The following is a 19,649-nucleotide window of genomic DNA, read 5'->3' as shown; positions in this document are numbered from 1 at the left end:
GCACCCGGAGGAAACCCACGCAGATATGGGAAGAATGTGCAAATTCCACAGAGACAGTCACCCAAGACGAACCTGGGTCCCTGACGCTGTGAGGCAGTGGCGCTAACCATTGAACTACCGTGCCGAAACCACACCCCCGCTGCCCTCCAGCTTTCCCCAGTTAATATCTGATTAGAAAATTGAGCCTGCTAATTTAAAGAATGATGCTGAACCTATGCATGAGAGATAAATCAATTTCTCACTGCTTTTACTTAGAAGAGGTTCTCACAACTTGGGCCTAAAAGCAAAAAGCTGTGGGTTTGGAAATCTGAAACAGAAAATTCTGGAACAACGCCGCAGGCCAGGCAGCAAGGTAGATAGGGCAAGGTAGAAAAAGCAATTGCATTTGTACAGTGCCTTTCAGGACCAGAGGACATCGCTTGACAGCAATAAGGTTGTTGGAGATTTTGAGGGTGTAATCATGTGGGAAATTTGGCAGTTGATGCATGCACAGCAAGATCCCACTCAAATCAGTAGGAAATCTGTTTCAATGATGTTGGTGGAGGATAGCTGTTGGGTAAGTATCCAACTCACTCACCCATAAAAATAATGACATGGGATCTCTAACTTCCACTTAGAGCTCAGAGGTTGAACTTCACATCAGAGTGATGGCACCCCCAACAGTGCAGTGCTCCCTCTGCACTGAGCAGATTTAGTCTTTCCCGTCTACTCGTTTTTGTCAGAATCATGAGCATATTGAAAGCCTACACCTCTCCGCAGATACTACCTGAGAATTTCAGCATGGCCCCTCACCAATTACTCATTCATTTTCCATTTTAAACTCCGCTCAGAATTTGGACAATATTGCAGAGGCAGAGGAGGAACAGGGTTAAACTGTGATTGATTTTCGACTCTGTACAGGCCAATAGGCCACTGCTGATAGTTTACAGAAATACATTTTGCACACTCGTCCTGATTTTCTGTGACTTGTCTTATTGACAGCTGGGAAACGAGAGAGCAATCTACACCTCGAGGAGCAATGTATCAGTCCTGAGTGCACTGAAGCTGGTGAGTCCAAACTTTGATCTCTTTTATCGAATTATCATTTTTGATCCATGGGCAGGAGTGGGGTATCTGTGACAGGGCTGCTGCTATTTATTACTCATCCCCAATTGTCTGGGGGGTCTGGCAGTGCTTTGATGCAGTTAAGTAGTTTACGAGGCTCCTTCAGGGGCAGACTGTGTGATCAATGGTCAGACAGAGCTTCTGGATGAACAATAACGTTGACTGGGGCGATAGCACAGAAGACGCATTGGGAGTCCCCGTAGTCCCCCTGTGAAGATGAGGACTGCACAGAGCTGCCTGGGAAGTAGAAACCTCTGATGGGTGAACATCCTGCACTAAGATCCATCTCATATTCCGATTCAAGTTGGAGACTTCATGGTCCCAATTTCTTTTAGCAGAATAGTTACCCAGAAAAAGTTAGAGGAATTAAAGTCAGTTCTAACACCTACAATATCCCCACTGACTACCCTCCAGGACACCAGGGCAGTAAGAAGTCTCACAACACCAGGTTAAAGTCCAACAGGTGTATTTGGTAGCACAAGCCACAAGCTTTCGGAGCACTGCCCCTTCATCAGTTCAACTGCTATTACTTACCCATCTCCAATTGCCTGGGAGGTCTGGCAGTGGCAGTCAACTCCCACTCACCTGATGAATGAGCAGCGCTCCGAAAGCTTGTGGCTTGTGCTACCAAATAAACCTGTTGGGCATTAACCTGGTGTTGTGAGGCCTCTTACTGTGATTACCCCAGTCCAATGCTGGCATTTCCACATCAGTATTGAGAGGTCTGGTGGTTAAGCTTAGCACCTCTTCAGCTGACTATTAGTTCGCTGAACATTCAGATCGGTTCTAATGTAACTTGGGGCTACTGCTAATGATTGATTAAATGGAGTAGGGATGTTAACTGTGTGCATTTGTTATGAAATTAAAGTTTGTGTGTTTATAAGTGAATAAGTAAAGTTTAGAAATGTGCATCGAGTTTTTCAACTGTCCCATTTCAAATGGGAATAAATGGCTTTTATTGCTTGCAAAGGTTTCATAAGTATCAGTGAATCATAGAATCCCTACAGTACAGAAAGTGGCCATTCAGCCCATCAAGTCTGCACCAACCCACAATCCCACTGAGGCCCTATTCCCTCAATCCCATACATTTTACCCTGCTAATCTCCCTGATGCTAACGGGCAATTTAGCATGGCCAATCAACCTAACCCGAGCATCTTTGGATTATGGATGAAACCGGAGCATCTGGAGGAAACCTGGAGACACGGGGAGAACGTGCAAACTCCACACAGCCAGTGACCCAACCCGGGATTGAACCTGGGACCCTGGTGGTGTGAGGCAGCAGTGCTAACTACTGTGCTACCATGTTGCCCAATGGAGGGTTATGGAATCTTAGTTGAAACATAGGAAAAAAATTTGAAGGTTTTTATACTTTGCAGTAGTTAAGTTCAAATGGGTGTTGAAGAATTGAAGATGAAAGGGAAACTGATACTTATGGAATGATATTGAGCTGAGTTGTGTTGGCTTTTTCAGGAAGACATCCTGGGAACAGCGCTGTATTGGGAGGAGGTGCAAAATTTGAATCATCGAGCCAGTCAAACTTTGGGTTTCAGAAAGCATTTTCATAGAATCATAGAATCATACAGCACAAAAGGCCTTTTGGCCCACCTAGCCTGCACCATCACATGGGAACCATAGAACCATAGAAAATTACAGCTCAGAAACAGGCCTTTTGGCCCTTCTTGTCTGTGCTGAACCATTTTTTGCCTAGTCCTACTGACCTGCACTCGGACCGTATCCCTCCACACCCCTCTCATCCATGAACCCATCCAAGTTTTTCTTAAATGTTAGAAGTGACCCCGCATTTACCACTTTATCCAGCAGCTCATTCCACACTCCCACCACTGTCTGCGTGAAGAAGACCCCCTAATATTCCCTTTAAACTTTTCTCCTTTCACCCTTAACCCATGCCCTCTGGTTTTTTTCTCCCCTAGCCTCAGTGGAAAAAGACTGCTCGCATTCACTCTATCTATACCCGTCAAAATCTTGTACACCTCTATCAAATCTCCCCTCATTCTTCTACGCTTCAGGGAATGAAGTCCTAACCTATTCAATCTCTCTCTAACTCAGCTTCTCAAGTCCCGGCAACATCCTTGTGAACCTTCTCTGCACTCTTTCAACCTTATTTACATCCTTCCTGTAACTAGGTGACCAAAACTGTACACAATACTCTAAATTCGGTCTCACCAATGCCTTATATAACCTTACCATAACACTCCAACTTTCATACTCGATACACCGATTTATAAAGGCCAATGTACCAAAAGCACTCTTTACGATCCTATCTACCTGTGACGTCACTTTTAGGGAATCCTGTACCTGTCTTCCCAGATCCCTCTGTTCAACTGCACTCTTCAGAGTCCTACCATTAACCCTGTGAAACACTTGATCTCCCACCTAATCCCATTTACCAGCATTTGGCCCATAGCTTTGAATTTTATGGCGTATCCAGATACTTTTTAAAGGATGTGAAGCAACTCGCCTCTACCACCCTCCCAGGCAGCACATTCCAGTGCAGTTTGTTTCTGAGGTGTCTTGGATTTCCACAGCAGAGTGGAAGTGAGTTTAAGAGGCTGTGTGGTAGACTTTTACTGAAGTGAGAGCAGTTTTACCTTGGATAATATAACTGGATTTTATAGGAAACACCTATAAGGACGTATTGCCTAAAAGGTGTTTAACTTGTGAGTCTGACCAAGTAGGGCTATTTTGGTGATGTTTTCTAAGATTATCAGAACTGTGTAACTGTAATATTGCGTGCTTAAGCTTTGTTTTCTTCTTGTTAATAAATCTTTTAACTTTTAAAACCCCAAAATTCATACTGGAATTCTTTGCTATTGAGATCAGTTCACTGTCTTCTGGTTTTCAGAGTACAATAAAAAAAGTTATGGTCCATAAGACAGGTTTCCCACTGGGATTTGCTTTGCTCTGCAATGAATATCTGCTGTGGTCAGAACAACAGCCAGAAGTAACTTCTCTGAAGTTTCTTAACGTGCCTCTATCCTGGCAGATAAATATCAGCCCTTGAATTTTGGTTTCCCGGCGTGTCTCCACTCAAAGGGTGTAATTTTTAGACTGCCCATGTTCCCAGAACGGAAATTCCCACCTTAGGTCAATGGACTGAAATGACCTGCCAAATTTTCTGTTACGATTTCCCTGCCAGGTAGGACCAGAAAATTTTCCCCTACGTCTTGATGAATCCAGGCCCAGATGGCACTTTACAAGTTATTCTATGACTTATTTCTGACAATGGATGAAATATCGTTGTAAACTTAAAGTGATTTTAGCTGAATCTTTCTTACACTTAGCCATTTCAAAGAGGAGGTTGTGTTCAGGGGATCTTCTTCTGTGCAATTTAGGGTCCTTCCATAATCAACTTAGAGCTAATGGGTTGCTCCCTCCATGTTCCACCTAAGACACATTTCTGACTCCAGATCTTCTTGGCCACAGCAAGGTTAGAGTCCGGAAAGCCTATCGTATTGACATGTTAGATATGCTCTAGGTCCAGTGAATCCACTTAGGGTGAACGTGTGCAAGAATTTTATCTTATAGTGTTGTTAGTACTATTAATTTTTAAAATGCTTGACTGAAAGACAGAGAATTGAGAGCATCCTACTTGTTTTTTCATCTTCTGCCTATATCGCATGATTTTACAGTGGACTGTGAGTCAATGGCATATTGGAAAAGATGGAGTGCAAATCTAGTATGGAAACCTTGTGAGGTGGTCACCTTGGGGACCTGAAGGCATCCATGTGTACCCCTTACTTTGGGAATAAGGAAGGGAATAGGATTTGTTTAAGATTAAGGGTGTGGTCAAATACTGCGTGAAGACATTAGGGAGAGAAAAGATTCACAAGAATGTTTCCCAAGGAGAAGCTTTTTTCACACAATGAATGTACTGTCTGACTGTGTGGTGGAGATAGATTCACACAGCAAATGGTTAGGGTTTGGAATGCTTTGTCTGAGAGTGTGGTGGAGACAGATTCACACAGCGAGTAGTTAGGATTTGGAATGTACTGTCTGAGAGTGTGATGGAGGCAGATTCAATTGAAGTTTCCAAAAGGGTACTGGATTATTAACTGAAAAGAAAGAATATGCATGGATACAGGGGAAAGACAGGGGAAGAGTGGATTGCTTCTTTGGGCAGCCAGCACCAACACAATGGGCTGAATGGCATCCTTCTGTAGCTATTCTGTGACTGAGTGGATCTGTGAACTATTGGGCATTTGCTTGTTGTCAGGCTATGATACGATAGCCATTTCATCATGTGGCATCTGTAATCAAGTACTGGAAACTGCAGTAATAAAAACAAAATATGCTCAAAAAACCTGGCAAGTCTAGCAGTACTTGTGGAATGAGAAACAAAGTTAATGTTTTGCTTTGAACGTGACTCTCCTACAGAACAGATAACTAGCTCTGCTTTAGTCTGATGCCTGTTTCAGCAATGTGAATGGGAAATATGTATGGAAAACCACATTGTGGTTTGACATGTTTCATTTTCTCTTCCAGCTGTTCTTATGTTTAACAAAATCAACTGGTCAGCAGATCCCTGTGAGAATTTCTTTGAGTTTGCTTGTGGAAGGTGGATAAAGGAGACTCCAATTCCTGAAGATATTTCAAGCTATGGGACTTACTCATGGGTTCAACACAATGTCAACATCAATTTGAAGGGTAGGTTTAGACTATGACTTGAGAAATTAGAATTATTTTGATATATGAACTTTGCAATTTGAAAAGGAAGGACTTGCATTTAGATAGCGCCTTTCACATACTCAGGACATGCAGTCCCTGTTGTTTTACAGGCAAATGAAGCAGTTAATTTACATTGGAAAGTTCCCACTAACTGCAGCAATGAGATAAATGAGCAGGTCAGCAGTTTATACCTTGATTGATTTAGGAATCAAGTTAGCCAGACAGAGAGAACATTGTCCTCTTTAACTAATACTATGGAATCCTCTAGTAGATTCAGTAGGAATCGTAGATCACTAATCATGCTATCTTTAACCAATAGTTAGAATTCCTTATCATTTACACACATGATCGGTGCAACTTGTGGGCCGAAGGGCCTGTTTGTGCTGTAGTTTCTCTATAATTCGATTTGCCCTGAAAGAATAAGTCAATCAGCAGCACTGGCTGTCAATACTGAGGTTGGTTACACTATTACAAGAATAGCACAATGCCATGCTCTGCATTTTATTTGACTTGTACCTCAGCAGGATTTCGCATCTTAAAAAAATATTTTGCTTTTCTATTGTATCCAAACTGAGTAGCCTCACATTTGCCCACCTTATACTCCATCTGCTATCTTATTACCCACTCACTGAACCTATCTATATCTCATTGCAGCCTTGCAATGTCCTCACAGCTATATTGCCACCTAGCTTTGACAGGGCAAACCCAAATACATTACTGTCTGTATTTATATCAAAGTCATTAATATAAATTGTAAATAGCTGATGCTCCAGCATTACCTATATGACAGTCCACTATTCACAACCTTCCAATTCGCAAAAGCCTCACTTATACCTATTATTTGCTTCCTGTCTGTTAACCAAAACTCCATTCATGCTAATATATAAACCCCAAGTCCACCAGCTCTTATCTTGCCCGTTACCCTTTTCTGTGACACCTTACTGAATGTATTCTGGAAATCTAGGTTTACTAAATCTACTCATTTCCCTTCATCTAATTGACTAGCTATATTTTCCAAAAACTCCTAATAAATTTATCAAATATGATTTCCCTTTTGTAAAGCTCTTTTGACTTTGATGATGCTATTATTTTCTAAGGCCGTCTTCATAATAAAGATTCCAGCATCTTCCAGATGAATGATGTCAGGATAACTGGTCTGTAGTTTCCGGTTTTCTCTCTCCCCCAATTTTTCTGAAAAGTGACATTAACATTCGCTAACTTCCAATCCACCAAGCCTGTTCCAGAATCTGTGCAGTTTTGGACATTCATAGCTGGAGCATTCACTATCTCTGTCGCTACCTCTTTTAGAACCCGAGGATATAAGCTATCAGAGTCCTTAAATTTCTCCAATAATTTTCTCTGCTGCTGTTTATTACTTTAATTTCCTCACTTTTCTCACCCCTAAGTTACAGTCTATTTCTGGTATGTAACTTATGTCTTCCTGTAAAGACAGAAACAGAATATTTGTTCAATCCCTCTGCCATTTTGTCATTCCCCATGATAATTTCTCCTGTCTGCTGTTAAGGGACCAACATTTACTCGAGCTACTCTCTTCCTTTTTATTTAATTGTAAATGCTCTTACAATCTGTTTTAATATCTCTGACTAATTATTCCTGTACTCAATTTTTTTCTATTTTTATCAAATTTTCAGTTGTTTTTTGCTGGTTTTGAAAATACTCCCAATCCCCAGACTTGTCACTGTTCCTTACACCCTTGCAAGCCATTTCTTTTAATTTGATGCTATCCTGAACTTCCTGAGTATGCTATGTATAGATTGATCTTGCTGAGTTTTTGTTTTTCAATAGAACATATTTTTCAACATTTTGAATTATTTCTTTAAATGTTTTCAATTGTTTATTTAAGGCCACTACTCTCAGTCAGATACTTCCTCACACCTTTATAATTGGCTGAGTTTCAACAAAAGGTTTTTTTAATAATTGACTTCGTTTAAGTTTAAGATTCTGGTTTGTGATTGGAGTGAATCATTTTCAAACTTAATGTGGGATTCGATTGTGTTATGATCACTATTTCCCAACAGATCTTTTACTCTGAGGTTGCTAACTAATTCTACCCCATTACACAATACTAGATCTAAAATAGTTTTATCCCTTGTCAATTCCATAATGTATTGCTTCAGGAAACTGTTATGAAAGCATTCTACAAATTCATCTTTAATCTTGGTCATTCTGGTCAATTTGATTGACTCAGTCTATACGATGATTAAAGTCCCTCACAATTATTATATTGCCTTTGTTACATTCTCCATTTGTTTCTTGTTTAGTTCTCTGTCCAATATTATAATACTTTTAGGGGGCCTTACTTGCGCCAATGTTTGTAGACCCTTGGCTATTCCTCTCTCAGTAAGAAGTCTCACAACACCAGGTTAAAGGCCAACAGGTTTAATTGATATACAAGCCACTAGCTTTCGGAGCAGTGCTACCAAATAAACCTGTTGGACTTTAACCTGGTGTTGAGACTTTTACTGTGTTTACCCCAGTTCAACGCTGGCATCTCCACATTATTCCTATCTCCAAAAGTACAGATTCTACTTCATGATCTTCTGAGCCAAGATCCTTTCTCACAAAGTTCTATATGCTTAGATTTACTAACAGGCTATTCCTCCTGACATTCTGTCTGTCTTTCTGAAATATTGTGTCAGCTGGAATATTTATTTCCCAGCATTGCTTATATCTCTGTAATAATGATTAGATTGAAACCATTCAACTCGATCTGTGCCATTAGCCTGTCTATTGTATTGTAGATAGTTCACACATCTACAACCTTCTAATTATTACTTTTTTAAATACTATTCCCTGCCTGGACTTTGATTTTTGCTGCATAGGTATTATTCAACTCTCTGTCCCTTCCTGGTCCACCACACTCTATCTGTAGTGATACATGGTTCTGTTGGCTCAACCTTTCTCTTTGGATTTCTAAACTTTGTTTCACCTGAATCCTCCCTCACTCTATTATTCAAAGTCTCAATTTAAGCTCTAGTTATATGGTTCACAAGGACACTGGTCACCGATCAGTTCATGTGAAGCACATCCCAAGTCAAGGTTGCCCTAAAGCTCATAGAGTCATAGAGGTTTATAGCACGGAAACAGGCCCTTCAGCCCAACTTGTCCATGCTGCCCAGATTTTACCATTAAGTTAGTCCCAATTGCCTGTGTTTGGCCCATATCCCTCTATACCAATCTTACCCATGTAACTATCTAAATGCTTTTTAAAAGAAAAAATTGTACCGCCTCTACTACTGCCTCTGGCAGCTTGTTGCGGGCACTCACCACCCCGTATGAAAAAATTGCCCTCTGGATCCTTTTGTATATCTCCCCTCTCACCTTAAACCTATGCCTTCCAGTTTTAGACTCCCCTACCTTTGGGAAAAGATGTTGAGTACCTGATCTATGCCCCTCATTATTTTATAAACCCTTAAGCCTTCTATGGTCTATGTAAAAAGTCCCAGTCTATCCAGCCTCTCCTCATTACTCAAACCATCAAGTCCTGATAGCATCCTAGTAAATCTTTTCTGCCCTCTTCCTAGTTTAATAATATCCTTTCTAGGATATTATAGGGTGAGCAGAAGTGTACACAGTATTCCCAGTTTGGCCTTACTAATGTCTTGTACAACATCAACAAGATGTCCCAACACTTGTATTCAATATTCTGACCAAAGCGTGTTCTTCACCACCCTTTCCACCAGTGACTCCTCTTTCAAGGAGCTATGATCTGTCGTTCTAGACCTCTTTGTTCTATAACTCTCCCTAGTACCCTACTATTAACTGAGTAAGTCCTTCACAGGTTCGATCGACCTCACATTTATCTAAATTAAACTCCATCTGCTATTCATCAGCCCACTGGCCAGTTGATCAAGCACGGATACATTAACACCACTGACTGAGAGGAGAAGGCTGTGGACCACTCAGCACAATTTTACCTAATCCATCAAGCTGCTTCAGTGTTCTGACAGCGAGGTAGAATAGCAGCACAGGAAAGAGAGAGAAGCCCACCTGGGGCTATGAATTCCACTCACTCGTGCAGCAACTTGCTCCCAGTGTATAAAAACCTGTGGCTCCAGAATTGGAGTCAGATGAAGACTTATCAAGCCTGATGAGGTGCCCGGCTCTGATAATAACTCAGAGGTTATTTATTACCTTTGCGTTTTAATTTGGACCCATCTCTTTAAAGTCTACAGGTGCAGCAGGTGATCAAGAAGGCGAATGGGATGTTGGCCTTTATAGCGAGAGGGATAGAATATAAAAGCAGGGAGGTCTTGCTGCAACTGTACCGGGCCCTGGTGAGGCCGCAACTGGAGTACTGTGTGCAGTTTTGGTCCCCTTATTTGTGCAAGGATATATTGGCCTTGGAGGGAGTACAGAGAAGGTTCACCAGGCTGATACCGGAGATGAGGGGGTTAGCTTATGAAGAGAGATTGAATAGACTGGGTCTGTGCTCAGAGTTTAGAAGGCTGAGGGGGGATCTTATAGAGACTTACAATATAATGAAGGGGCTAGATAGGGTAGAGGTAGAGAGATTCTTCCTGCTTAGAAAGGAAACCAGAACTAGAGGGCACAGCCTCAAAGTAAAGGGGGGGTGCAGTTTAGAATGGAGTTGAGGGGAAACTTCTTCACTCAAAGTATGGTGAATCTCTGGAATTCTCTGCCCGTTGAAGTGGTGGAGGCTGCGTCGCTAAATATATTTAAATCATGGGTGGATAGATTTCTGATCGATAAGGGAATTATGGGTTATGGGGAGAAAGCAGGAAAGTGGAACTGATCCACTTTCAGATCAGCCATGATCTTATTGAATGGCGGGGCAGGCTCGAAGGGTTAGATGGCCTACTCCTGCTCCTATTTCTTATGTCCTTAAAGTCTCTCCCAGTGATATTACTATTTAAGAACAGGAAACACTGGTCTGATAGATTCTGTGAAGAGAGAAACAGTGTTAACATGTGATTTTATTTTAGATTTCCAGCAGCCACAGTATTTAGCTCTTATTTTACCATTCCTTGTTCTACCTATGTTGTGATTCCCACGTAAATCATAACAATCTTCCTACTCCAGGCTCATCATCAAACACAAGGAGATGTTCTTGTCCTGGCACTGGGCAAGCAACACAATCTTCGGAGCTCTCAGTCGCGGCTGCAAAGATCCCCCGACCACACATCCCTTTCACTGCCATAGTAGTTTACTCATCCACTCTGTAGACATTCTCCTTATTCACATTTTGTATGTTGGGCAAGTCAGGGGCTGGAAATGCTGCACACCCTCAGCATTGTTCTGGATTGCCAGACTGCAGTCTCTGGGAGAGGCCTTGGTATTTCTGATCACATGACTGAGTGTCCGGAGCACTGGCAATGCAGTGGCAGCTAATATTTGATGAGCTCAGGCCATTGAAACACTGCAGATCTGTTAGTCCAGTCACAGGGTGAGATCACTCAGCCCCATCAGCAGCCAAAAGTGTTGAGTAAGTGGGAGGGAGGAACCTCATTTGGCGTGAGGCAGAATTTCCCAACATTGGGATGAGCTGTCAGAATTCTGCTCTAGGGATTTCTCAATGAGCAATGTTGGGAGGCCCATTTGAATGCATTAGCTTATTTTCAATGGCCACTTAAAGGCCACACTGCTGAGACTAAGATCCTCACCAGTGGGAAATGTTCAGTTTTATGATTGTGTGAATGGTGTGCACCCGCTGAGTTTCATTTCATCCATGATTCTGAGATCAGCAGACACTACGTTCACCTTGGGCGGCACAGTGGCACAGTGGTTAGCACTGCTGCTTCACAGCTCCAGGGTCCTGGGTTCGATTCCTGGCTCGGGTCACTGTCTGTGTGGAGTTTGCACATTCTCCTCGTGTCTGCGTGGGTTTCCTCCGGGTGCTCCGGTTTCCTCCCACAGTCCAAAGATGTGTGGGTTAGGTTGATTGGCCATGCTAAGAAATTGCCCCTTAGTGTCCAGGGATGTGTAGGTTAGAGGGATTAGTGGGTAAATATGTAGGGATATGGGGGTAGGTCCTGGGTGGGATTGTGTTCAGTGCAGACTCGATGGGCCGAAGGGCCTCTTTCTGCACTGTAGGGCTCTATGATTCTATGATTGCCGTCCGAATTACACTCACATCGAGGGTTGATAGCACAAATTGTACAAAGGCTGGAAGTAGTGGGGGACTGGGGTGTCAGGTGGAAGGGACAAGTGGGAGAGACTGGACCTGGGAGACAGGATAAGGAGGAGGGAGGGAAGCTGTGGCATTCTAACCTTTGAGCTGATAAAGTAATGGAGGGAGGGCAACTTCCTGTCTGGCCCCACAATGAGATTCATCATGGTCTAGGTGGACACATAAGTACTGAGCTGAACAGGGCACAATCGTTCCCCCTGCCCCTGCCCATTCTCACTTCTGCATCTGCCATCAAACTTAGACTTTTCATAGACCCGACTTGACTCCTGGGTTTGGGTTTTTGGGGACATGTTTTCCAGTTTAGATAAGCTACAGTTCTGGTTCCCAGCCTCAGTACTCAGGTTGATTGTTACCGTTTTCACATTGAGAATGGGCTGTAATGAGGTGGAACCTCTGAAAAGCAGTTTCACAGGAGCTGTAGAGCTCTGACAAAAAGCCATCCAGACTGGGAATGTTAATTCTGTTTCTCTCTCCCTGTCACATCTGCTGAGATTTTCTGTTTGTGTCCACAGAAGTTGTGCCTATTTTTGACCCTTCTCGGGGAGTGGGGAAGGGAAGTGTCTCGTGTTTTCCTCTCATTAGCAAAGTAACAAAGGGGCATGTGTGTCCACCAGATTGAAGTGGTGGCTAATCTGCGAGTATATATCTGATAGGTTTGGGCTGTTTCTTCAGCAGACATTTGGTCTGTGATTTATTGCCAAAGAGCTCATTAGTTTGAGGCTAAGATCATATGACAAATATGCATAAGCAATAGAATCTGTCACAGTCTGTAAAAAATCATCCACAGTTCCACAGGATAATCTCTTCACCAATGTGTGGTTGAAGGGATATGTAACAGAGAGAATGAATGCACAACAAACACTCTCAATCTTACCCAAGAGCCTCACTAATTAGGTGGTGTAGCGCAGGGAGGAGGGAAGGGCTGTGGGCTGGTGCAGGAAAGAGTCTATCCCCCACTCCTACTGGCTCTTTGTACATGTTGGAGTGAGGACTCAAAGTAATTTCACTTTAACAGGAAGTTGAGAAAACTGTTTCTTAAAACCTGCTGGTTTTATTATGCATTCTTGGAATTGAGGTCTTATTGTCTCATATTTAATGTGACGAAGTGTACAGAGTTTGTAATCCCTGCATTTTGCGACTGGAAGCCTTATTGGAAAATGGACTTGAACACAGGGCAACATATTCACACTTTCCATGATTTGCACATTCTCCCCATGTCTGCGTGGGTTTCCTGCAGGTGCTTGGTTTCCTCCCACTGTCCAAAGATCATAGAATCCTAAGTGCAGAAGGATGCCATTCGGCCCATCAAGTCTCTTTCCCCTTGCCCCCATGCATTTATCCCAGCTAGTTCCCCCTGACACTAAGGGGCAATTTAGTATGGCCAATCCACCTAACCTGCACATCTTTCAACAGTGGGAGGAAACCGGAGCGCCCAGAGGAAATGCACACAGCCACGGGGAGAAAATGCAAATTCCACACAGACAGTGACCCAAGCTGGGAATCAAACCTGGAATCTGGGTGCTCTGAGGCAGCAGTGCTAACTACTGTGCTATCCTGCCGCCCAGAATGTGAGGGCTAGGTTGATTGGCCATGCACAATTGACTCTAGTGTCAGGGGGATTAGTAAGGCAAATTAGTGGGGTCATGGGAACAGGGCCTATGTGGGATTGTAGTCAGTGCAGACTCAATGGGCTGAATGGCCTCCATTTGCACTGTAAGGATTCTATGATTTCACACAGACTGTGACCCAAGCTTCGAATCGAACCCAGGTCTCTGGTGCTGTGAAGCAGCAGCGCTAACCACTGTGCTACTGCGCTGCTCCACTGGGTGGAATTGTTGTCAGTACAGGCTCGATGGGCTAAATGGCCTCCTTCTGCATTATATTGGTATAGAATGAAAAGTATTGTTTCTTGCGCATATACAGACAGAGCATACTGTTTAAAGAGTACATAGAGGAGAAGGATAGGAGAGATGCGGAATATAATGTTACAGTCATTGCTAGGTGTAGAGAAAGGTCAACTTAATATAAGGTAAGTACATTTAAAGGTCTGATGGCAGCAGGGATGAAGCTGCTCTTGAGTTGGTAGGTACATGACCACAGACTTTTGCATCTTTTTCCTGTAGGAAGAAGGTGGAAGAGAGTATATCCGGGATGCGTGGGGTCTTGATTAAGCTACCTGCTTTTCCAGGGCAGCGGGAAGTATAGATGGCTAGGAGACTGGTTTGAGTGATAGACTGGACTACATTCACAACCCTTTGTAGTTTCTTGCCGTCTTGGACAGAGCAGGAGCCATACCAAGCTGTGATACATCCGGAAAGGATGCTTTCTATGGAGCATCTGTAAAAATTGGTGACAGTCGTAGTGGGCATGCCAAATTTCCTTAGCCTCCTGAGATAGTGTTGGCGTGAAAGAACCAGGACAGAATGTTTGTGATCTGGACACCTAGAAACTTGAAGCTCTCGACCACTTCCACTTCATCCCCATTGATATAAGTCTACTTGTGACACTAATGAATAAACTTTAAATATACATACACATATTTACATACATACATGAACACATGTGCAGAGACACACATTTATACACACATATTTTCACATATACCCTTTATATATACCCATCTACACATATCCTTTTTATATACAAAGTATACACATTTACTTTTTTGTAATTCATTGGATGTGGGCATTGCTGGCTGGGGCTGGCATTTATTGGCCATTCCTAATTGACCTTCAGCTGCAAGGTCATTTCAGAGGGCATTTAAAAGCCAACCACATTTGGAGTCACATATAGACCAGACCAGGTAAGGATAACAGATTTCTTAACCTAAAGAACCAGATGGGTTTTTCCAATAATCATGGTCATCATTAAACTTTAAATTCCAAATTTGTATTGGATTCAAATTTCACTAACTTTGGTGATGAGATTTGAACCCGGATCCCCAGCGCGTTACCCTGGGACGGTGGATTATTAGACCAGTGATAACTATACCACTATTGCCCCTATATGAAATATCGATGTATATACCTATTTACATATACCTGTTCCCATGGGTTGCATCATGATGAAGTGGAGGCCATTTGGTTTCTGAAAACTGTGTGTAATCTGGGACTTGACAAACAGTTGGTGATGCTCGATGCAATCTGAGCATTGGCTCATTCCGACTGGATATGTCCCCATAGCTGAGAGACCTAGAGCCACCCTGAGGGGGGTGATGACTTTGACAGTTATAATGATACATAGCCACCAGCTCCCAACATTAAGGTCACCCCTCCTCCCCACCCCCTGCTCTTTTCTGCCCCTATACCTCTGTTCCTCTCCTCTCCCCTCTGCCCCCTCCACTTCTCTGCTGCCTTTCCCTCCCCCCAACTCCTCTCCACCCCTCTCTCTCCTTCCACTCCCTTGACCGCCTCTTTCCCAACTCTGCCCTTTGCCTTCCTCTCTTCCCCCTCCTCTACAACCATCCTCATCAGCCATCCACTTGGCCTCTGCCACTTTTTCTAGCCCCCTCCCACCTCTCTGCTCTCCATCTCTGTCTGTCTCCTCTCCCCATGCTCTTCCCCCTCTGTCCCTCTCTCCAGCCTACTCTCCCTCCTCGCCACCTGTTTCTCCCCTCTCACTTACCCCTTCTTGGTTTCCCTCCCCTCTCCAGACCCTTCTCCACCCTGTTTACCCTTCTCCCTTTCCTGTTCTTTCCATCCTTGCCCCTTCCCCTCACTCCCACTCCTCTGTTCACCCATCCTCCTTACCTACCCCCTTCCCCTCCCCTTTCAGCCGTTGCCCCCTTTCCATTCTCACCCCAACCTCTCCCTCCCCTCTTCCTTCCTCCCCTCCCCCAACACCTTCCTTTCCTTCTCCATCTCCTCCCCATTCCTGTCCCTCCCTCCTTCCCCCTTGCCCCTCTCTTCCCACCATACCCCCTCCCTCCCCATCTCCCTCTCTTCCCCGATTCTCTTTCCCACTCTCTCCCCTTCCCTTGCCTCACCTCTCTTTCCTCGCTCCTTTCCCCTCCCCCTACCAAACTGCAGCCCTGTCCCCCTCCCTGCCCTCCTATTGATTGGATCTGCAGCATCGGTGGATCCCTTTGCTCCATTGGAAATGGTTCTGTTCAATCCCTAATCTTATCCCCTTGGACCCTGACTCTTTTCTGTTTTTTTGTCTTCTGGTAGAATTATTAGAAAACCCGATTGATGAAGAAAAGGATGAAGAGTTTGTGCAAAAAGCGAAACAAGTTTACAAATCGTGCATGAATGAGAGTGAGTAACTGGCGAATAATGCTAAATTTCTAATATGTGTCTAGCCCTCGTTGCCTTGGCTGCTTCATTCATTTGTATGAAATTCTGTTATTGATGCTAAAATGTCACAGTTCACGTAGCCTCAAAGATAGCCCACTTCACAGAGGTTTGACCTTGCCTTCTGAGTCTCTGTTCTTCTGGATTTCTGAGTCTGTAGTCCAGCACCAACTCATAAGCACAATACCAGTTCTCCGACCACAGCATCAGATCACCACTGCTCCAAAGGGTTACCTTCGTCCTCACTTCTCATAGAGACCCTACAGTACAGAAAGAGGCCAATTGACCCATCGAGTCTGCACTGATCACAATCCCACCCAGGCCCAACCCCCATATCCCTACACATTTACACACCAATCCCTCCAACCTACGCATCTCAGGACACTAAGGGCAATTTTTAGCATGGCCAATCAACCTAACCCGCACATCTTCTCTGCTTAAGATCTGCTGTAAGAAACTCCCAAGAACTGTAGGGACTCAGAGTTTCCAACCCCCATTCTCTGACAAACAGGAATACAGGAACAGGAGTAGGCCATTCAGCCCCATGAGCCTGTTCCATCATTTGATGAGATCATGGCTGATCTGTAGCCTAGTTCCATATACCTGCCTTTAGCCCATATCCCTTAATATCTTTGCTTAACAAAAAAATTATCTATCTCAGATTTAAGAATAGCAGATGATCTAACATCAACTGCAGTTTGTGGAAGAGAGTTCCAAACTTGACCAGCCTTTGAAGTGCTTCTTAACATCTCTCCTAAACACCCTGATCCAAATTTTTAGATTGGCCATGCCCCCTAGTTCTAGAATCTCTAACCAATGGAAATAATTTATCTTTATCTACCCTACCTTTTCCTGATAATATCTTGAAGACTTTGATCGTATCACCCCTTAACCTTCTAAATTCTAGAGAAACAAGTCTAATTTGTATAATCTCTCCTTTTAAGTAAACCCCTAAAGCCCAGGTGTCATTCTTGTAAACCTATGCAACACTCCCTCTAAGGCTGATATATTCTTCCTAATGTGTAATATCCAGATCTGCTCACAGTACTCCAAGTGGGGTCTGACCAGGGTTTTGTAAATCTGCAGTGTAACTTAAGGGTAACTTGTGTAACGGAGGTCATGTGCTGAAGTATGTCAAGCTGGTGCCAGTGACCCTGTGCCACTTAAATGAACAGTTCACAGTTTGTCTGGTTGGTTACCCATGTGTTGTTTTGCTGCTAGGTCATATAGAAATGGAGGATGTCAAACCTTTGCTCAACTTCCTGAAGCAGCCATTTTTACGTTGGCCAGTGCTTGAGATGAGCAATGGGCCTGAGGGCACCTGGACAGAGAAGGAATTCAACCTACTGGAGATGTTGGCTTTCCACCGAGGCAAATTCAGCAATAGCGTCTTTATTCGGTTCTTTGTTGACGCTGATGACAAAAACTCCAATGAGCACATCTTAACGGTGAGTGAAAACACCCTCTTTAGAAGCTCCCGGGGCAATTATTACACCACACTAGTACTTCAGAAGCAAAGGAAAAGACCCAGAAACTTTAGACATGATTAGAGTGTTACATCATTGAAATCTGGGCCGGGGGTGGTGGGGAGTTGGCGGGGGGGGCGGGGGGGGTGGTGGTAAGGAGAATCTCAGGTTCTACTTGTTTCTGGGACTTACTCTCCTCAGGATTGAGCTTCATTGTGAATTGTTAAATAAATGGGGCGCTAGTGCCTATGCACGTTTCCATGGTGATGCCACATTTGGAGGCAGGCCCTAATGGCCAAATAGCCTTTGAATTTAGAGCAAGATAAAGGTCAAGGCATCTGGGTATCTGCAAGCTAGAAAGCAGCTTCCTGAATGTCTGTAGTATCATCCTGGCTCTGAGGTCCGAAGGCTGGCGATTCGGATCCCACTCCAAAGATAAAACCCGACTGATGCCATAGTGCAGTACTGAGAGAGAGTTACTTTGTCAGAGGCAGTGTCTTGTGGGTGAAGTGTTAAGTGGAGGCACTGTCTACCCCCGGATGGAGGTAAATGACCCCCTGGTGTAATTCTGAAGAAGAACATGCCATCCTTGCCAATATTATCCCCCCATAATTGTTTCCACTGGCTGGAAAGACATTAGGAATGGTTGTACTTAAGTTCTTAGCCAAGCTATGATAGTTGGTATACATGCAACTGCTCCTGATATCTTTCTGGTTGGGTGTTGGAGTTTGGATCTTGTTTACAATACTATATTGGGCAGCCCAGTGGCACTGCTGCCTTACAGTGCTAGGAACCCAGGTTCAAATCTGGCCTTGGGTCACTGTCTGTGCGGAGTCTGCACGTTCTCTCCGTATCTGCATGGGTTTCTCCGGATGCTCTGGTTTCCTCCAACCCTCCAAAGATGGGCAGGTTAGGTTGATTGGCCGTGCTAAATTGCCCCTTTGTGTCAGGGGGATTAGCAGGGTAAATATGTAGGGTTATGAAATAAGGCCTGGGTGGTATTGTGGTCAGTGCAGACTTGATGGGCCAAATGGCCTCTTTCTGCACTGTAAGAATTCTCTGATTCTATAGCAAGCTTCATCTCCTCATCTCGTCTGTGCATCACTGATTTTAAATCCTTGCTATGGGTTCCATTGTTTGATCTGGATACACATTGAAATGTAAATTAAAGTTCTCCTTTGGCTTAATACATTTTGTTAAGGCTTTGTGCAAGGATTTCTACATTGCCTGGTGTAGCTGGGTTGATGTGCAATGGGATCTCTTATTTCTATTCTCATTGTTTCAACTCGGGCAACAAATCTTGAATACTTTCCGATTTGATTTGATGTATTATTGTCACATGTGTGACAATTAATCACAGTGAAAAGTATTGTTTCTTGCAAGCTAACAAGACAAAGCATACTGTACGTAGAGTCATAGGGGTTTGCAGCATGGAAAAAGGCCCTTCGGCCCAATGTGCCACCTAGTTTTTCCCACTAAGATAGTCCCAATTGCCCACATTTGACTCATATCACTCGATACCCATCTTACCCAAATAACTGTCTAAATGCTTTTAAAAAGACAAAATTGTACCCGCCCCCACTATACCTCTGGCAGCTCATTCCAGACATTTACAACCCGTTGAGTGAAAAAATTCTTCCTCTGGACCCTTTTGTATCTCTCCCATCTCATCTTAAAATTATGCCCTCTTGTTTTAGATTCCGCTACATTTGAGAAAAATCTACCTTATCTATGCCCCTTATTATTTTACAGACCTCTATAAGGCCTCCTATGCTCCAGGGAAAAAAATACCTGTGTTTATCCAACCTCATAACACAAACCACCAAGTCCCAGTAGCATCCTAGTAAATCTTTTCTGCACCCTTTCTAGTTTAATAATATCCTTTCTATAATAGGGTGACCAGAACTACACATAGTATTCCAAGCGTG

At 43.5% G+C, this 19,649-nt stretch overlaps 1 protein-coding gene across 3 annotated transcripts in view; it reads left to right on the top strand.

The window, feature by feature from the left end:
• The window catches only part of phex (phosphate regulating endopeptidase homolog, X-linked), a 121,403-nt gene that overhangs the window by 27,157 nt on the left and 74,597 nt on the right, over window positions 1-19,649 (top strand). For 2 of the 3 annotated variants that reach the window (XM_080204100.1, XM_080204101.1), the window contains exons 1-4: window positions 987-1,047; window positions 5,609-5,770; window positions 16,133-16,219; window positions 17,477-17,703. In XM_080204100.1, the coding sequence (XP_080060226.1) occupies window positions 5,617-5,770; window positions 16,133-16,219; window positions 17,477-17,703 (468 nt within the window). In that variant the 5' untranslated portion in view covers window positions 987-1,047; window positions 5,609-5,616. Of the gene's footprint in view, window positions 1-981; window positions 1,048-5,608; window positions 5,771-16,132; window positions 16,220-17,476; window positions 17,704-19,649 lie in introns of those variants that run through there. The other variant, XM_080204102.1, reaches the window with a different exon arrangement.

The sequence above is a fragment of the Carcharhinus amblyrhynchos genome, chromosome 15, assembly GCF_965287045.1.
Source record: "Carcharhinus amblyrhynchos chromosome 15, sCarAmb.v2.hapA, whole genome shotgun sequence".
Lineage (NCBI taxonomy): Eukaryota > Metazoa > Chordata > Chondrichthyes > Carcharhiniformes > Carcharhinidae > Carcharhinus > Carcharhinus amblyrhynchos.
The sequence above is the reverse complement of the archived record's forward strand: the minus strand, read 5'-3'. Positions and strand labels throughout refer to the sequence as shown.